Genomic DNA, 20,367 nt, shown 5'->3' with positions numbered 1-20,367 from the left:
CTGGTGTCAATTAGGAGGTGGGGGTGGGACATTGTGGGCAGGAACCTTTGTGGTGGTTTCTACAAGAAGGAACAGGCAAGGCAGGGTAGGCAGGGTTGGGACTGGCTGGTTTGAATGACTTTGGAGGGCTGGAGCCTAGGGGCTGCCTAATACCTAGTTGCCTGGTACCAGGCCCTGGGGTGATTAGGCCCAGTAGATAGTGGCCAGGGGTGTGAAAGTCCTACAAGGGAGGTAGTTGGGGTGTGGACTCTGGATTGGCCAATTTGTGTTTTAAAAGCACACCCCTGGAAGGAGGACTTCCCCTGAGGAGTTGGGGGTTCGGGGAGAGTGGGGCGACAAGGGAGGCAAGAGGCCAAGGTCAGGTGACTCGGGCATACTATTGGTTGTCCAGAACTAGCTGTGTTGGGCACATGCATGTAGGGCAGATGTTACAGCATCAAGTTTATGGAAGCTAGAAACATGCCTACTACACAGAGCAAAGTGACATTTTCATGACATCGTATCAAGGGCACACACTATCAGCACAACTTCTCACTGAGTTTGACCTTGATCACCTGGCAGATCAGGCTCTCCTTTTGTAGACACTGCTTTCACTTGATGCCCACCTTTAACATTTATCTCACATGTTTGAAGTTTTACATGCATAAACATACATGTAATTTTCCCGAGTCTTGATATTGTAGAAGAATCAACCTGTTGATCGTGAGTTCTAGTTCTTAAAGGTGGTGCCCTCTTTGGGGTGCGTGTCTCCATAGAATGGAGTCTTGGGCTTCAGGCAAGCCAAGTTTATAGGGGAGACTTGTGTTTGAACATCCTCACTGTTCCCTAAAATGGTAGTGCTTTATATACTTCCAATTGCTGACTAAACATCTAAATAGATACCTGTGGCTCTGTCAGGAGTTAGGGCTGATCACCACTGCAATGAGACAAGATATATCCAATAACTTAGCTTTGAGTCAAAATACTCAGAGTGGTAGCCTATTTTCTACATATAAATGTAAAAATTCCTGGTTACAGCTCTCTAACGTTGGTGGAAATGATGAGAAATATATAAATTTCCCTGCTCTGCTTTGGAAGATCCTGAGTTGGGGAAGGCAGGACGTGGAGTCAACTGGTGGATGATTCACCTGCATCTCTCTTTTCCCTATGCCTCAGGGTCTAAGTCACAGAACTGTCTGTGGAACTCCCTCATCGACGGGCTCACAGGGAATGTCAAGGAGAAGCCACGGCCAACAATTGTCCATGACCCTCGACCCCCAGAAGAAATCCTAGCTGATGAATTGCCACAGCTGGATAGCCCGGAAGTCTTGGTGAAGACATCCTTCAGGTTTGGTGGATTGCAACTCAATGTGTTCCTTCTTATTTGCTTGTGGAGTTGTTTCAATCCAGTTAGATGCATAGTCAGTGTGGACAGCAAATTACTTCATTTCTTTGCACTGAGTAAATTAGAATTGATGAAGGAAGGTTGGAATCAATGCTAGCTGGACTTCTGGCTGGATTTCCTGAATGTAGTGAAGATCTTATCAGTAGTTAAGTTGCTGTTGGTATTTAATTGGTATTGGCATTTAAATGCTGAGGCAAAGGATTTACTGATGTTGGCAATTTGAATTGGATTAATGAGTCTTTTGCTTCAAAGGAGGATGACGCATCCAGATAAGGGCGTAGAAGAAAAGCACGTGTTGGGAATTAATTCAGTCCTGTGTCTTTAGAGTCTCTTGCTGGGGGAAGGTTTCCAGTTGTAAAAGATGTAAGAGCTGCTGCTGACGGAAATGAAGCGAGAATTTTCTCATGTTGTTTACCAGGTGGCTGTTTACTCTGTTCTAGTTCATCGTTTAGCCTTGCATTTTCCCGCAAGGTCTCTTATTTTCTTTTGGTATTGTACTCCATTTTCATTATAACTCCGTCCCTTACCTTCTCACCCATATTAAATAAAAACCAATCTGAGTATGAATGTGGTGTAAAAAGGTGATTTTTTTTTCCCCGAATGGGTCTTTCAGACTCACATTTGAAACAGTATATTTACAGTACTACTGGTTTCAGAAATTAAGACTCGATCATTTTTCCAGATTGCTTTCTGCCCCTCCTTTCTTCCTGTTATATCAATTTTACTTCTTTCACTTTTCTTTCCACTGTAGACTTTCATACTCTCCACATGGTTAGCAGAACATATAAACCTCATTTTTCTTTCCCCATAAACAATTCAGACAGCTCTTGGAGTTCCATGAAATAGATTTGAAAAGTGTACTCTCTTTTGCATCCAGGTGATATGCGTAATTCCTCAGTGAGAGCCATTTCATTGTGTGAAGGTTCTTAGTGTCTATTGAATTATAGATGAGTTCAGAAAGGAGTGATAAATAGGGGTTTGGATTTCTTTATACAGTGTGACGAGTGCATTGGTGAGACAAGAATTGCAGGCAAATGCTGTTTTTATTCCTACTAAGGGCCTGGTTATTGCATCATAAGGTTTTGAATAAACTAAAACTCACTCACCTGGAGAGAAGTACATCTTATGAACCTGCAATTCTCAGCAAGTGACTGTGATGAAAGAGGGGACTGTGAATGGCTTTCTCTGTCTATGTGTTCTCGCCTTGGAGCATCTCTTATGGAGTCAATCTCTTCTCCTAAGGGTTCTTATAGCTACTCTTTTCACCCCAAACCAGGTTCATCATCTTCTTCGATGAACGGGCAAAGAGCTACTCTCATGAAAAGAACATCTTATTTGCTCACTCAACTCCTTTACTATCATCTGTTTTGTTCGCATTCTCTTGGTGCTCTTTAATAGAGAGAATGTATTGATGCCCATGAGTGTCATTTGATCTGTTAGTTGTACCATGTAGCAGTGTCCTGGTTTCTGAAAGAGATTAAGTTATACATTGAATATCAGGACTTATTTCTGTTTCCTTGTAACACTTGGTGCTGTAGGAAGAAGACTGCAGGTGCATGCAGGTATATGCCAACCCTTTAGCGATTGAGACAAGAAATCCATTAGTATTTATTTATTTACTGGTACCCTTAATACAACTGTGTACTATTCTGTAGCTATCCTTTCTTCCAAAAAAGATGGTTGATTTTGGTGACAATGCTAAATGGTAAATATTCTCTTCTGCAATTGTCCTTAACTGTGGTGGCATGATCAGCTGTGAGATTTGTTGTGCATAAATTATTACAAGTAAACTACTCAGGTATGGGAAGAGTTTATCAATGAATAAATCAGAGCAGAATCAAGGTTACCTTACAGCTCCTCTGTAGGGTCATTACCACTGAGTGGTACCACAATAAGTGTTAGTGATAGCTTTGATTACTTCCTTCTCTTTTTCCTTGGTCATACTTGGAGGGCATTTGGAGTTTAGGGCCAGGAAATATGGTCATCAGCTCTTACCAAACAAGATACAAGAGACAATGTCAATAAGCCCAATGTGCCAAATTATCAGGAGGTCCAGTCTTTTCTTGGGGTTCTTGACCCTCACTATTCCCAAGGACCCCCAGCCTTATTGACAGTGGTTCAAGAATCATTGCTTATCCTGCTATGCCTTTTGTCCCTTGCTAGGGAAATGAGGTCTCATGTTGAGCGTGGACTTTCTGACCTCAGTGAAATTAGGCGTTTTTGTCACCAACCTAGATTACCTCTTCCTTGTGATATCTCCTGTTTGTGGCTTCTGTTGTCTTTTCCTGATCCTTGGCCTCAGCATAACCACAGTTTTTCTCAGACATATTCTAATAATGTTGATTCTCAAAAGGAAGGGGTTAGATACTTAATTCCACTTTCCCCAGAAATCTTTTCTAGCTCTCTGTAAGGTGGAGGCAACTATATACAAGCTACCACCAGGATAAAATTTGTGTACTTGTTTAATATTTGCATTTAGTATTTTCATTTAAGTAGTTCTTTTCAGAGCAAAGGGACAGTCTGCTCTAAAGCTAAATTCTACTTTCCATTTCCAAATATATGAATTATTTACACATTTATCAATGATGGGTGTTTTTCAAAATAATTTCAAATGTTTTTATGTTTCAGTCTCCACCAGACTCCCTGTTACATCAGCAATAACTGTTCTTATTTGCCAGGCTTAACCCAAAAAACTGAAGGATTCTGTCCATTTTAGAGATGAAGAAACTGGCCTGGAGAGAGAAAGCCTATAAAAAATTGCTGGTGGATTGCTGGTCTCCAATGCAGCAGCAAGGAGTGGCTTGGGAAAACTTTAAGTCTTACTTTATCACCCCACCCCAAATAAGTATATCATCTATAAACTCACGTAAAAAGCGTGCTTGTGATTCAAATGCAGCTTCAAGACATGTCCCTGGGCCTTGTCTTCCAATCAGGCTGCGATCCCTAAGTATGGCCTGCAAACACTCTGGATTGTCGCTGGATTAATGTCAGTTACTAATAATGCCAGAGGGTATAGCTGAAAGTGAGAATTTGACACACTGACTTGGAAATAAAGCTTTTGGAAAATGAAGGCACCACCTTTCTTTCCCAAGGGTTGTGTGTCGATAGTTGAGGTTTGTGCAAATGCCATCTCAACTCTGGGTATGGTCCCTGACAGTCTTCCCTCTTGTCCCCTTCCTGGCTGGGCAGTGCTGATGAGGCAAATACTCTGTGTATTGGGGCAGACAGTTTAGCAGAGTCTTGGGACGAAGCTTCCAGGGCTTGAGGGGAAGGTCTCCTCGTGGCTGCCCAGGTTCAGATCCCAGCTAATATTGCTGGAAGGCAACACAGTTTAGTGCTTAGTTGTACTAAGGGCTTTAGTCTTTACTCTCCAAGAAAGGAACAGTTTAAGCTATCCAGGTGGGAAAATTTGACTTCTGATAGTGGCTGTACTGGGTTTCAGTTCCAACTCTATTACCCCTGGCCAATTGCTTCATCTCTTCAAACCTCTGTTTTTTTCTCCTCCCCCCAAACCCCCAGCTTTATAAAGGTATAATTGACAAATAAAATTTGTATATCATTTACAATGTAAAATAATGTGATGTTTTGTTGTATGTGTACATTGCAAAATGATTAAATCAAGCTAAATAACATATCCACCGCTTCACATAATGTCTTTTTTTTTTTTTTTGGTGGCAAAACCTCTGTTTTCTTAACTGTCATACTAAGGTTGGGCTTGAAGAGTGGTCTGATGACTCAAACTTGAGTGTGCATCACAATCACCTGGGGGGGTTTGTTAAAACAGATGGTTGGGCTCATCCCAGATGTAGGTGGGGCCCAAGAATGTTCCCTAACAAGCTTCAGGTTATACTGATGCTGCTGGTCCAGGATCACACCGGGAGAACCACTGCACTAGGTGAGATTTAGGAGTGTTTTGCTATGTTAATTTGAGCGGGTCACTTACCTATTGATATGGTTTGGGTCTGTGTCCCCACCCAAATCTCATCTTGAATTGTAATCCCATATGTCAAGGGAGGAATCTGATGGGAGATGATTGGCTTATGGGGGCATTTCCCCCATGCTGTTCTTGTGATAGTGAGTGAGTTCTCAGAAGATCTGATGGTTTTATAAGCTTCTGGCATTTCCCCTGCTTAATCTTCTCTCTCTTGCTGCTATGTGAAGAAGGTCCTTACTTCCTCTTTACCTCCTGCCTTGACTGTGAGTTTCCTGAGGCCTCCTCAGCCATGTGGAACTGTGAGTCAATTAAACCTCTTTCCTTTATAAATTACCCAGTTTCAGGTATTTATTTATAGCAGTGTGAGAACAAACTTACCTATTCTGGCCTGTTTTAAAATCTTTGAAATGGGGATAAAGAGACCCCCTTCCCGGGGTTTGGGGAGGATTTAAAGGAGATAATGCATGTGAATGAGCCAAGCACAGTGTCCAGCACCCAGAACGAGCTCAGTAAGTGTTAATTTTGTATTCGTGCTCAGCACTCACTGGAATCCTTGTATGCCCTTGAGCCTACACATACAAAGTTAAATAGGATCAAACATGGGTTTTGTGGCTCCACGTGCAGACACTGTGGGCCCTGAAAGCTCACTAAACTTGTGGCATGAAAGGTCTGTTTTCAAAATCTGAGATTTTTGAAAAGAAGAAAGTGGGAGCCATAAAGAAAGAAAAAGGCTTCGGTGCCTGGAAAATAGACACTCCTGGGAACTCACCTTGGGTGCCTCTTTCCTTCTTTCTCATATTTTATCCCTTTAAACGTGTTGCTCTGCTTAGCTTTTCTTAAAAGAGGATAGAAAATAAATTGAACCTGGGGCTGAGGAAGACAGACGAGTCCATCTAGTCTGATTAGTCACAGGAATCTCAATACCTGCCACTAGAGGACCCAAGAGAACAGGAAAGAGCTGGCTGCTGAGAGAGGTTTCTCTCCCCAGCCTCTGGTGTACACATTCCCAGAGGTGGGAGGGACCTGGCTCAGATGGCACCACAAGTAAGAGAAGTGTTTATTGAGCTTCTAGTGTTTATTGAGCATCTGCTGCGTGCCAAGGACTGTGCATTCATTTGCTCATTTAATCCCCCCAAACCCTGGCAAGTTGAGTATTATTTTCCCAGTTGTACAGGTCAGGAAACTGAGGCTCAGAGAGATCAAGCAGCTTGCCCAAAGTCACCCAGCAGGTGGCAGAGCTGGAGATTTCAACCAAGTCCACCTAGCTCTACAGCCATGCTCCTTCAGCATATTCTACTAGCACCACATAACCTTGGACTTCATGTCTCCGGATTTGTTGTTGGTGAAAAAAATATGGTGTGATTGGTTATACTAATTTGAGTGTGCACTTTGGATATATAGTTTGAGTTATATTTTGATACATATTTTATGTATCCTATAAGACTGGCCCTGTTCTATTGCACTGAATCTTTTTCTAGTCTAGACTTATGTTTTCAATCCACCTACCCCTTTTGGATAGAAGCCATTGAAGGCACTGCTTCTCAAACCTTACAGCTAAATGAATTCCTTGGGGAATCCTGTTAAATGCAGATCCTGATTCAGTAGGTCTGGGGTGCAGCCTGTGAATCTGCATTTCTAACAAGCTCCAACTGATGCAGTGGTCGGAGGACCACCACCTTCTGTGTGGTGAAACATAGGCTTTGGAATCCCACAAGTATGAATTTGTAAACAATCTTTTAAACTACATGATTTGAGTAATGGTTTTGTTCTCTTTCCTCATTTTTCACATGCAAACAGTAAAATAATGGGCTTTGGGGGCTGCTGTTAGGATTAAGTGGGCCAACGAAGGTGACAGCCTCTAAGTCTTTCTCACTCAGTTTTTAAAATCCTGTTTGGGAGAAGATTGATCCTCTATACCCCCAACTCTTTCTTTTGTGACTGGGTTAGGCAATGGGCCCCAGCCAGGGAATATGAGCCCTATGGATGCTTTGTGAGTGATGCTGGCTGTGGGCCCGACCTCCTTGGGCAGTGGTGGAAATTCTGAAGCCACTCAGTGCATTGCCCGTCTCAGTTACTTTGCCTTGAATCATGTGACTCCCAACACAGGTTGAGTTGCCAGGTTTTGATAATTTTGCACTTGGAAGAATCGTGTGCTTACTCCCTACAGAGTCAGTGGGGGCTTGGTGAGCTTCTCTTCCCACTTAGAATGGACTTATTTGGGCTTTGGCAAAGGCTTTCTAGATTCTATAGATAGCTTACTAAGAATATGTTCCAGAGAGCAGAACCGCATTGAGCCAACACCCTCAGCTACGGATGAGATTAAGGCCTTGTCAGATCCCATTTAATGGATTGCATTTTCCATGCAGAATTAAATCGTTGAACTCATCCTCATTTTGGCTTTTGGCAGTCATTTTTCCACTAGGGGCTGCTGCCAAAATGTCAGTTTCTGACTTGATTACTTTCAGGAAATGTGCAATCTGGCTGATGATATGGCATGGTGTGGGGTAGCGTCCCCTGGAGCTTCGGCCCCTCCCTAGGATGAATCATGGGTTAAAATTCCCAATTAGCTCATAGGAAGTCTGGTCACACATGCTCTTCTATCACTGAGTGTTGCTCACCCACTTCTGGGGAAACTTCTGGGGACACCTACTCTCCTGACTTGGTGTTGCCTTCCTGGAGTTATTTTTCACCTTTAGTCTTTGCAAATCCAAATCATTTGCCAAGGGGAAGAATGAAAGAATGAATTCTGAGAATTTTTAAAGCCTAGAGAAGTTTTTATTGCAACCTTGGCTTCACATAAAGGCAATGTTTAGGTCTCTCTTTGTAAGTTTTTAGAGACAGATTTTTCAGTGTTAAAAAATGACCAAGCATATATGAGGTAGACACTATTCCTCTTGCATTCTTTTTGGTCCTCTCCCTGGTATTTTGGGAAGGGAGGGCTTATCTCTGTGGTGGCCATGAGAATGTACCTTTCATATCTCTGATCACAGAAAGTGAACTTGACCCATGGTCTCCTAAGCTTGTGTGGGGGAAATTTATCCCTGTGATGGCCAAGGCTGTGCATCCCAGAGGAGCCCATTGGCATTGACTGAGCATGGCAGGGACCCTAAGGTCAGCTGTTCCTGGGAGACATGGAACTCCTCTGATGGTGACTTTGGTGTTCAGACTCACCAGTGGCCTTGCTGAACTTTCTTTAGAGCTGCAGTACAGTCTCAGATACTTCTACCCAACTTTCTTTTACTGGGAGTCAGACCTGCATCCAGTTCTGATGGCTTTCTCAGCCTCGCTCAGCTCTTTACTCATTTATTTTTACAGATTTTACTCCAATACATCTCTTGTATGTCTAATCCTGTCTTGACATCTGCTTCTCAGAGAACCACAGTCTCCCATCACACTGCAGTTCTCTGCTGGTGCACTACTTCTAGCTTGGCGTGGGGGGCATAGCTCCAATGCTACTGGCATAGATATTCTGGGCCAGTCTCTCTATATTTAATTTTATATTTGATACTGTATCTTCCCTATGGGCTCTAGTGGGAGGGAACATGGGGCAAGTCACAATTTTCTTTAGTATCTTGTACTTTTATTGCCTTACACGGGATTTTGGGGAAGCATTGAGATTAAAGAAACTACAACATAAGGAGAAAATTGTAATTATACTCAAAATATTATTGTTTTCATTGTCCAAGAAATGTTCACAAATGTTGAACTCCACACAGAAGGTCTGCTGATGGACGCCTCTGGCTCCTAGCCAGTGGGCTTGTCTCCAGGGCTGACTCCCCGTAGAGAATGCATCGTTTTTCCAACCAGAGCACATTCTTCTCAGGCCGTTGAGAAATCCAGGCTTCCACCCCCGGGAATGTAGCTCATCTGAGGTGTCCTCAACCCCTCAGCATATGCCTCAACCACAATAAATTTTAGCGGCACATTTTACCAAGTGTGAGTTATTCATCCTAGAATAACCCTCAGGAAGCTTTCAGTGCTGTTGGGTTGGGAGGAGGAGCGGGACACTCCTTCTGGAGCTTCCACCTAACTCACCCTGCCAATGTGAAGTGTGGATAAACTTCTCTATGTTTCCTAATTAGCAACAGGAACTGCTGTTCCAGCCCACATAAAGACCCAAAATATGCAGGGAATCCCTGAAGTTCTCTCTGAATAAAGGAAGAAAGTGTGAAGATTTGAGATCAGCTTGGACCAAACTACCCCTGGGGGTCAGTGGGGGGTACGAGGTAAATGCACTTCTCATCTTCAGTTGCATAAGCAGTAACTTCATTGTACACAACCTGTAGACTCACAGGGAAGAGATTTTCAATAGAGTACTTGATGTGTGAAGGTAGCACCAAGAAGCTATGAAGGTGGGAGCAGCAGAGTAGAGGAGATTGGCAGTGAGCTCATGGGTGTAGCCCAAGGTCAAGGGTCCTCTGTGCTCTCTTGGATACCTCCACAACTGGGCTGCCCAACCTCCTATCCACGTGCTGTCTGGACACTACCATTGACCCATAGTAGCACATCCCACATTATTCTTATTCATATTTTGCATTAGATACAAATTTTTTCTGGGTGGCAGGGACCCACTGCCTGGATTGCCTGGTATATTGTAGATGCTTCGGGTGTATTTGTTGATTGAATGAATGGGCTGTGGTTTTGCAGTCCAATTCATTTTTTATGGTTTAGCTCATGAACCTCCTATGAAAAGGGTGGTATAATTCTAGGAGCTGGAAGTATAAATTCAGTACATCTCAGGCGTTAGAGAAATTCCTGGTTGGGAGAGAAGGCAGCAAGAGTAATGCTGTTGAAAATGCATTGCAGAATTTGGAAGCCTAAAATATAGGCAGTGGTTTGCAGAAGTCAGCTAGTAGGGGCCTACCCCCACCATATTCCTTCTCTCTCTCTTCCCTCTCCTCTCCTCTCTCTCTTCCCTCTCCTCTCCTCTCCTCTCCTCTCCTCTCCTCTCCTCTCCTCTCCTCTCCTCTCCTTTCTTTCTTTTGACAGAGTATTGCTCTGTCACCCGGGCTGGAGTGCAGTGGTATGATCTCAGCTCACTGTAACCTCTGCCTCCTGGGTTCAAGTGATTCTCGTGCCTCAGCTTCCATGCCCAGCTAATTTTTGTATTTTTAGTAGAGATGGGGTTTCACCATGTTGGCCAAACTGGTCTTGAACTTCTGGCCTCAAGTGATCCACCTACCTAGACCTCCCAGAGTGCTGGGATTACAGGTGTGAGCCACTACACCTGGGCCATATTTCTTTCTTCACTAAAATGTTTTGACTTGGCTTATTGGAGGATAGAGGGTTTATTCTTGTCAATTAGTAGGGAATGAAGAATCACTATCCAGAAAATGTACTTTATAGATTATCAGCCTAATGTGAGAAATACCTGTGTAACAGGGCTGCAATTTTGTCAATACCCCAAGATGTGTGAGAAAATGTTGCTTCTTAATTTCCTTTTTAGTTGAACTACTCTTCCTCTGGAGCCCCCACTTTAAGGGGAAATAGGGAGGAACCCTACATTTAAAGTCAAATGTGAACTTACCATTTGAATGACACTTTTTTCCCCCCTGATGATTTAGCTTTCTTTCAGAAGATGCTCATTGGTTCAGATGTCCCTTCTGGCACCCTGCAGCTCACCAAGATGGTGTCTGGTTTGTGTGACTCTGCTGTCTGGTGTGATCTGGCCCCCCTTGCTGCCTGTATTTCTCTCCCAGCCCCTTTCTGCTCCCCCTACGGCAGTGCTACAGGCCCCGAGGAGGGTCTGGTTTTGATTATTGTGTGGTTTAGGATTAGGTGGTCCAGACTTTAGCCTGTGGCTACCTTGTCCCCATGGCAACCTCCAGGACTAACTCTCAGTCACAATCCCAGGTAACTTCTGAGATTTGGCTTCAGGAGCTTGTGGGAGCCTCTGGGGCCTGTGAAAACCACAAAGAGCCTACAGACAACCTGGAAAAGCTAACACTCAGCTTCGCTTTACCTGACTCTACTGGCCACCAAGTTTACTTTGATGTAGAGCTTCCTGTTTTTGGGTGAATATCCCTCCAGAGAGAGAAGAGGAGGACACCCACGTCTCACCCTTGCCTCTTCTGCTCTAGTTTCTCTTCTCCCTGTCATCTCCCTTGCCAGAAAAGCTGGATCTCTGCCTTTCTACTTCTCCTCCCTTATAGCCTCCTCCTTCCCAGTACCAGGCTTAGGGCTAAGTCTTAATGGTGGATGAAGTAAAGAGACAGATTGGCCTACCGATATGGGACTCTACACTGGGAACTATCTCAAAAACACCATATGTCACCCCTTACAACTTTCCGTGATGAATGACTTTAACTGCATTTGTTTGTTGCAGTGAAATTAAGGTACCCTAAATAAAAATAAAGCAGACCCCTTTAAAACTGTGCCCTGTAATAATGCAAATCTGTCTTGATGTGATTGGTTCATTACCTTATGATAATTTAGCCCTGTGTTTTACTCTGTAGAAATATTTGTTCCTATTTACAGCATTAGGGCAGGGTTTTTGACCTTGCTAGAGGAAAAGGAGCGGTTTCCTTCTTATTAAAGTTTTTCTGATAACAAATGCTCTCTTCCCATTCATGTGCCCAGTGCATACTCTACAATTGCATCCTGTGTTGGGCACTGAAGCTGCATGAGGTGAATCAGACCACTGCAGGCCCCATTTGTCCTCCGCTACCCTCTCCCCGTCTCCCAGACCTCACGGAGATGGGTGAATATGTTGAATGGCACTATGGTATAACCATAAAGCAGATCACCCTGGATTATGGTGGATATAAAAGGGAAGCAAAAGGAACGGTGTGAACCAAGGCCAGGAGACAGGAACACATGCCTTATGTTGAAGGAACTCTTTGATTTGTGACTGAGGCATGTGAATGAGAGGCAGGTAAAGTTTGGAACCAGGTAAAGGAAAGGTAAGCCTGGGACAATGTAATGTAGGGCCCTGTTTGCCATGAGAAAGAGTTTCAGTTTTATTCCACAGGCAGAAATCTTCAGAGCTCTCGGAAATCTTCGAGTAAGTGGAAAGGAGACTGTATATATTTTTAAATTAAGTTACAGAATTAGGAATTATATTTCCATGCCTCAGTCTCCTGCGCACGTAGCATCGAAATGAAGGTTTCCTGGCCTGTGACAGAGATGAAATAATGGAGCTGGAGAACAGCATGGGGATTAAACACTGGGTGTTCTATGGTGCCTGGAGGAAGTACATGGACAATTTTGGGAAGAAACTTGTGAAAATATGCTTTCCCACATGGATTGGAACAGAGACCATTTTTTAAAATTACATTCTTCTAAATGCTGTAGTAGCTAATGGTCATTGACTAAACAGCCCTACAACTGTATCCTAGCTGCAGATCCCCATTTATTGATTACTGTTAAGTGCAACCAGAAGTGAATTTGCTAGGTCCAATTACCTCCTAACACTGGAAGTCAGCTCAGCTGTGGGAGCATTGTTAGTTGCACAAGAGCTACAGACATGCTTGTCCTCATTTAGAAGGGACGATAACTCCAGCTCAGGCAACGAGGCTCAAGTACTTGAGGTGGTCATATCACAAACTGCCTGAAAGCATGACTCATGAACTCTGCAAAGTCAGAAATAGGAATATGTCAGTCAAAGAGTAAACGTGGTCTAGGGATCCAAAATTTTAAACTTTGATTTGTTTAACATTCTCATTCTTTGAAAATGGCCCCAGTTTTGAATAAGAAAACTGTGTGTGAAGGGGACCTGCGTTATAATTTTATACTTATATGCTTGTGCAATGTTCTGCTAATTATTTTATCCTTAAATTCATCTACTCAAATCAGGGTTGAGTTTCCTTAGTTGTTAAATTTCCCTGGGTAGCACTCAATCTGGCTGTAGTGTATAACTCTAAGCCAACTTATAGGTATTTGTATTTAAGAAATGCTTTTGCATTTGTTTTTTAAAATAACGTTTTGACAATATTTAAACTTCTAGAACAATTGCAAGACTAATAAAATGAGCTATTGTCTTCCATCTAAGTCACCTTTTAGCCTTTTGCTACATTCGCTTTAGGTTTATCATCTGTCTATCTATCACTCTATCTATCTATTTTTCCCCCCAAATCTTTTAATCCTAAATTGTAGACATCATGACTTTTCAGCTTTAGCTTGCATCTCTTAAGAATAAGGTCATTTCCTTACAGTACAGTTACCATATTCAGGAAACTTAATCTTGATATTATGCTATTATCTAATATATAGTCTGTATTCAAATTTCACCAAATGTCCCAATAATGTCTTTAACAGCCATCTTTTTTTTCTGATCTAGGCTCCACTCCAGAAGCACACATCACTTTTAGTTGTCATGTTTCTTTAGGTTCCCTTATTTTATTATTTGTATTTTATTGACATAGTTGTACATATTTTTGGGGTACATGTGATATTTTGATACAGGCATAAAGTGTATAATGATCAAATCAGGGTAACGGGGATGTCCATCACCTCATACAATTATCTTTTCTTTGTTTTGGGAACACTACAATTCTCCTCTATTTATTTTGAAATATACAATACGTTATTGTTAATTATAATTTCCCTATTGTACTGTCGAATACTAGAACTTATTCCTTCTATCTAACTGTATTTGAAATAGGGAGGGGAGTTGAAGAGAAGTTGGTTAATGGGTACAAAAAGATTGTCTCCTTTAACTGAAACAGTTTTTCAGCCTTTCTTGCCTTTCATGACACTGACATTTTGAAGCAAACAGGCCGTGTGTTTTGTTGTGCAGAATGTTCCTCAATTTGGTTTTTCGGATCATTGCCTCTAGAGTCCTCAGGTCATCCATTTGACAGGGATACTACATAAGTGACACTGAGTCCTTCTCGGCACAGCAATGAGGAGGGAGATTTATCCTATTATGGGTGATGTTGACTTTGGCCACTGGTTAAAGTTGTTTCTCACAATTTGGCCACTGTCAGGGTACCTTTCTCACAATCAATGGGCACCTTAATTGTGATTAAATCATCTGTGGGGAGACACTTTGAGACTCTCTAAATAACCTTTTTTCCAACAAACATGTGCAGTGATTCTAGCATCCCTTGATGGCACTTGGCTAAATCAATGGTATTTTCTAACTCTATCACTTCTTTTCTATGTATTGGATGATATTTGACTATAAATAAGAGCTTTCCTTTTCTCTCCCTTTCTATATTTTAGTATCGGTATAGATTCTGGACTCTTCTTTCATCCAATGTTTTATAAGCCGTTGTATCTTCACCCTACCTGGAGTCCAGGCAGTTGCTTGTGAGAGAAAGGTCACAAAGGCCCAGCAGAGGCAAGGTGGGGTGGTCCATCAACCCTAGAGGGAGAGACATCAACCCTAAAGGGTAGAATTGAACTTTGACTTAGAATATGAAGGTGTGTATCAGCAGATCCAGGCTCCACCCCTGTCCCACAGGACGGAAGGGCTGGCCAAGTGGGCTCTGTGGGTCCCCCTTAATCTGGTAGAAAACACTCATAAATGGGAGCTGAACAATGAGAACGCATGGACACAGGGAGGGGAACAACACACACATGGGGCCTGTTGTGGGGGTAGAGGGAGGGAGAACGTTAGGATAAATAGTTAATGCAAGTAGGGCTTACCTAGGTGATGGGTTGATAGGTGCAGCAAACCACCATGGCACACATTTACCTGTGTAACAAATCTGCATGTCCTGCACATGAATCCCAGAACTTAAAATAAGTAAAAATAAAATAAAATGAAAAGAAAATGATGTCTTTTTTTTTTTTTTTTTGAGACGGAGTCTCTTGCTCTGCTCAGGCTGTAGTGCAGTGGCGCCGATCTTGCTCACTGCAAGCCCCAGCCCGGCCCACACCATTCTTCCTGCCTCAGCCTCCCCAAGTGGCTGGGACCACAGGTGTCTCACCACACCCCGGGCTAATTTTTGTAGTTTAGTAGAGATGGGGTTTCACCGTGGTCAGCCAGGATGGTCTGATCTCCTGACCTCAGGATCCTCACCAGCCTCCCAAAGTGCTGATTACAGGCGTGAGCCACCGCTTCGGTCGAACAAACTATGTCTTTTATCTGGCCTTACTGATGCCATTAGAATTACAGGAAATTGCAGAGTAGAGAGAAACTCATGGAATGGATTGGGGGAGGCAGTTACTTAGCCAGAGAAAGGAGTTTGGGTGAATCATCCCACTTCTCACGGGCCGTTTCTGCCCAGTTGCTGCTCCCTGCTCCTGCTGACCCATGACCCATGGCTGCCCAAGACACCGTTGTTACTGAGCGTTGTGTTCGTCTTAATGATGGTGTAGTGGGAACACTGAGCTCTGGTTTAATCTCAGTTACACCCCTTGCCTGCTGTCTGACCTTGAGCACACTCTTTAAGCTGAGCCTCAGTTTCTTCATCTGTTTAACAGGATTAGATGTTCTTTCCCTCGGGGCTACCTGTGAGGAGTCGAGGAGGCATGCATGCGGTGAGCATGGTGTCTGGCAGCAGCTGATGCTTTATAATTAGAAAGTGATATGATTCAGTGTCAGCATCCTGCTCAATGCTTGGAAGGTGCACTGTGAGCTCTGGGCTCTGTGTTGTTTGGAGGAATTAACCTTTTCTGGGTTAATCAGCTACGTTCACTGGGCCGTCAGCACTGACCAACCACTCTGCCACCTGGGACCTTCGAGGTGGTTTCTCTCTTTCGTTTCTAGCATTTTCCTCTTATCCCTCATCCAGTCACATTGTGTATGATGACAATAATAGCCAACCTGACTAGAGATCGTGTGTCAAGCATTTTTCTACAAGCTGTATGTGTTAAGCTGTTGAATCCTTACAACAACCCTGTGAGACAAGTGTTTTTATTACTTCCATTTCACAGATGGAGAAACTGAGGTACAAAGACATTAACATATTCAAGATCCTATTATCAGTCAGTAGATCTGGGATTCAAAGCCAGAGAGTTTGACTCTAGAAGCCACAGTTAACCACTGGGCCACACTGCCTCCCTGGTCCAGCAGTGAGGCAGAAGGTCTGTGTCCTCTGGTGTTGATGCTGCTGTGGACTTGCCTTTCAATGAGGTCTCTTCTTCCTGCCTGCCTCTGCACCCTGATGCACTGCCGGTGCCACACCAGCCTGCTCATTTCCTGCCATTTCCTTGTGCCTGGTATGGACGCTCCCTGCAGCACTGGCTGGCCAGCCACCTTGGGGTTATTCCCTGCCTGCCCGGGCCTCCTGCCATAGATTGTTCAGTCTAAGAATGCAACTTTAGCTGCTGGGCTGGAGAACTAGGAAGCCCTTCTTCAGACTCACTGCCTGTCTGGCTGTGAGCTCATGTCTGCCACACATTTGCCTCCATAGACCTCACCTGTGAGCAAGTCACCAGCATCACCTGTGGGCTTGCCAGAGCCCTTTCTCTGCTGTGACCACAGTGGTGCCCGCTGTGTGGTATGGGGTGGTAGGGAAGGTAGGTTAGCACTAGAGCTTGGAGTCAGACAAACCTGAGATTCCATCCTGACTCTGTAACTTACCACCTTGGGGAAGTTACTCAGCTTTTCTTGGACTCAGTTTTCTTTTCTGCAAAATGGAAGCAATAGTGATGGGAGGATGGAATGAGAAAATGTATGTGAAAATACTAGGCATAAAAATTCCTAAAACCTGAGTAAGGTTGTAGTTTATGTAATTCTATTATGTCCACATCAATTTCCTGGTTTGGATAATGTACTAAAATATTATCATTGGAGCTGGATAATGGGTACCTGGGACCTCTCTGTACCATTTTTACAGCTTCTTGTGTGTCCCTAATCATTTAAATAGAAGGTTAAAAAAGACATTTAGTGTAGTGCCTAATCTCCACTAATTATACTTATTTATTTCATTTTAAATTTTTAAATTTTTAAGTTTTTGAGGCAGTTTCACTCTGTCACCCAGGCTGGAGTGCAGTGGTACAATCACAGCTCACTGCAGCCTCGACCTCCCAGGCTCAGGTGATCCTCCCACCTCAGCCTCCCAGGTAGCTGGGACCACAGGTGCAAGTGACTACAACCGGGTAATTTTAAAAAAATATTTTTTTGTAGAGACAGGGTTTCATGATGTTGCCCAGGCTGGCTTCAAACTCCTGGGCTCAAGCAATCCACCTGCATTGACCTCCCAAAATGCTGGAATTACGGGCATAAGCTACAGCGCCTGGCCATACATTTTTTAAAAAAAATTATAAAATATCACGAGGAATTCTGTTATTTGGCTCAAGCTCAACCTTTTGGGGAGAGAGAGAAAAAGGCAGAGAGAGAGGAATCCACCTAAGATAAGGTGACCAAACAAATTCTAAAATCACTTCCCTATTCTAATACATCGAACAATATCACTTCTCTTCTTGCTGAAATTTTATCTTCTCCCACTTGAAAACCTTGCCTTTGACTATACTACGTGGGCTCTATCCTGTTCAGATTTCTGATTGACATTCTATTTCACTGATTCTTATCTCAGGCTGCATAGTAGACTTATGAGCTATCAAACCAGCCTTGCTAGGTGGGGCCGGGAGGAGCATGTTTAAAACTTCTTTGGTCCCATGCTGCTGCCATGCAGCAGGGCTGAGAACCCCCACTCTGCTTGTTCCAGGCTCCCCCTTGACCTTTTCTTGTTTTCTTTCATTCTTCTCCATCCACACTGCCTTGGTGGGTGCTGCCTCTGCAGGTCACTGTTTCTCTCGTGACCATTAAGGCCCATCTTAACTGTAGTCACCAGATAAAGACTTTGCTCCCTTCTCTTCACAAGTTTATAGCATTTATCTGGAATGGGCATCTAAAGATTTGGAATTATCACAGAATGAGCTTTCCCACCCCATGAGATGCCATATGTCCATGCCATTTTAGATAACTGAAGTGTCACCAAATGTCCCTTATGTTGTCTTTCTCCAAAAGCCAATTCAACAGAATGCAGGCGAATTGCATGTATTCTTTTGGGAACGTGATCTGTAGAAGCTTTCAAAAGCCTGCTGGGCACTGACTATTTTTACTACTATTTCAATGGCTGCCACGTTTCGCTCTGGATAGGCTGACTTTGAGACATTGCCTCAGTTTCTTAGATACCAGTCCCTCCTTTCTTAATCTTTTCCAAAGTGAAATGTTGCCATAAAAATAATAGGCATACACTGTAGACCACTGATAAATGGTAAGAGATAAAATGTCCTGAATATGATCCTCATGATCATTTTGGCTTTCTGAAGTCTTAATATCTATGCCTTATTCTCATAGTTATAATTATAGTGTGGCTACAATTTTTTTTTGTCCTAATTTTTTTGCGGATCATTTTATCTTAGTCATTTTGCCATGTTGCCACGTAGTGTGTATGTGCCTGAATGTAATGAATGAGCGTTTATTTACCCACATCACTACTGCTGGACATTTAGATTCTGCTCAGATTTTCACTCTGTAAAGGAATGCTATGATATAAGTCCGTATCAATCTAGATAATTTAGACTGCATCGTAGGGGTAGATAACTAGAAATGGAAACACTGGGTCAAAGGGCATCTTGACTTAATAGTCCTCATTAAAAGAGGGGCCCTGAGTAGCCGTTTTCGTGGGGCTTCTTCCAGCAATTCCCATCAGCCTGGAACCCTTAGATTTCATGCAACAGGGCTCATTTGTCACAGCTTTGAAGTCACTATTTAAAATTATTATTTTCAAGGTAGCCTGCCATTTTTTTAAAGCCAGAGCATGCCTGTGCTGTTTTGGTGCCTTTTGCTGACACACTGCTCATGTGAGGACTGTAGTCACTGTCTTTTCTGCTCCTGGCAGGGATCCATAGCTTCCCTCTTTCATGCCCTAGCAAAGTGGGTTCAGAAAAATTATCTGCCACACCCAAGGACACACAGCTGAACAGCAGCAGAGTCCAGGAGGGTGAAACATGCATCATTTTGACCTCCAAGCCTTTGTACTTTCCACTCCACTCCATGACCTACGTGGAAACAGGAGCAGAGAGAATGGAGTCATGCTCTGCTCCAGAGCAAGGAGATGGGATACAGGAGAGGAGAAAGCATGTGCCTAGGAAAGACTTCAAGGAGGTTCTTGCCCTCAAGGAACCTAGAATTTAGTGAGAGAAATAGAGAAGTAAATCAATGATTCCGTATAGTGAAGTGGCATTTGTTTGCACTTATTAAAATAAAAATGTCATCATAGGAATAAACAGAAGAACATTTGAAAACAGCTTTATTAAGATATAATTGACATAGAAAAACTGTACATGTTCAAATATTCAATTGGCTAAGTGTGACATTTGAGCCTGTGAAGCCATCACCATGATCAACATAATGAACCATTACCCTCAAAAATTTCTTCGTTCCCTATTGTAACTCCTCCTTCCCGCCTCTCCATGCTATCCCCAGTCTGTCCCAGGCAGCCACTGATTTGCTTTCTGTTGCTATTGATTATATAGATTAGTTTGCATTTTCTAGATTTGTATATAATGGAATTATGCGGTACGTATTCTGTTTTCAAATCTGGTGTCTTTTACTTCGTATAATTATTTTAAAAACCATCTATGTTGTTGCATGTATCAATAGGTCATTCCTTTTTGTTGCTAAGTAGTATTCTGTTGTATGGATATACCATGATTTATCCATTCAGCTGTTGGTGGACGTTAGCATTTGCCAGTTTCTGTAGTATAAATATTCCCACCATTTCCAATTTCGAATTTCCAAAACAGAGTCACAGAATGGACTTGGGAAGAGATGCACACAATTAGCTCTCAGGAACTGTAAGAGACAATCTGCTCCATAAAGGCTAGGGAATTAGTTCTGGGCGATAAATAACTATGGAGTGGAGGGAATTGAAGCATTTCATGGGAACAGTTGGTAAGTGGAATATCTTTGTCTTAGGGAGTCCTTTGTCATTCTATTTGTGGGGGTGGGGCTGGTTCTAACTTAAAAATAGCTGGTTTGGGGACTTTGCACATGTGACTGCTAAGAAACACTATTGTGTTTACAGAGACTGTTTGGTTTGAAGGAGGATTTATTGCTTAGGAAATAAATACTGATTATGGGCCAGAGTAAGTAATGTTTTTAGGAGTTTTTACATATATGATTATTTGAAGAATAGAAGTAAATACA

At 42.9% G+C, this 20,367-nt stretch overlaps 1 protein-coding gene across 1 annotated transcript in view; it reads left to right on the top strand.

The window, feature by feature from the left end:
* Window positions 1-20,367, top strand: part of LOC101024526 (calcium/calmodulin-dependent 3',5'-cyclic nucleotide phosphodiesterase 1C) — a 445,901-nt gene that overhangs the window by 124,412 nt on the left and 301,122 nt on the right. The window contains exon 3 of the mRNA XM_031665342.1: window positions 1,156-1,327. Within this exon, the coding sequence (XP_031521202.1) occupies window positions 1,156-1,327 (172 nt within the window). The remainder of the gene's footprint in view (window positions 1-1,155; window positions 1,328-20,367) is intronic.

Source organism: Papio anubis, chromosome 4, assembly GCF_008728515.1.
Source record: "Papio anubis isolate 15944 chromosome 4, Panubis1.0, whole genome shotgun sequence".
In the NCBI taxonomy this organism is placed as follows: Eukaryota; Metazoa; Chordata; class Mammalia; order Primates; family Cercopithecidae; genus Papio; species Papio anubis.
Note: the sequence above shows the minus strand (reverse complement) of the source record. Positions and strands in the feature narration are given on the sequence as shown.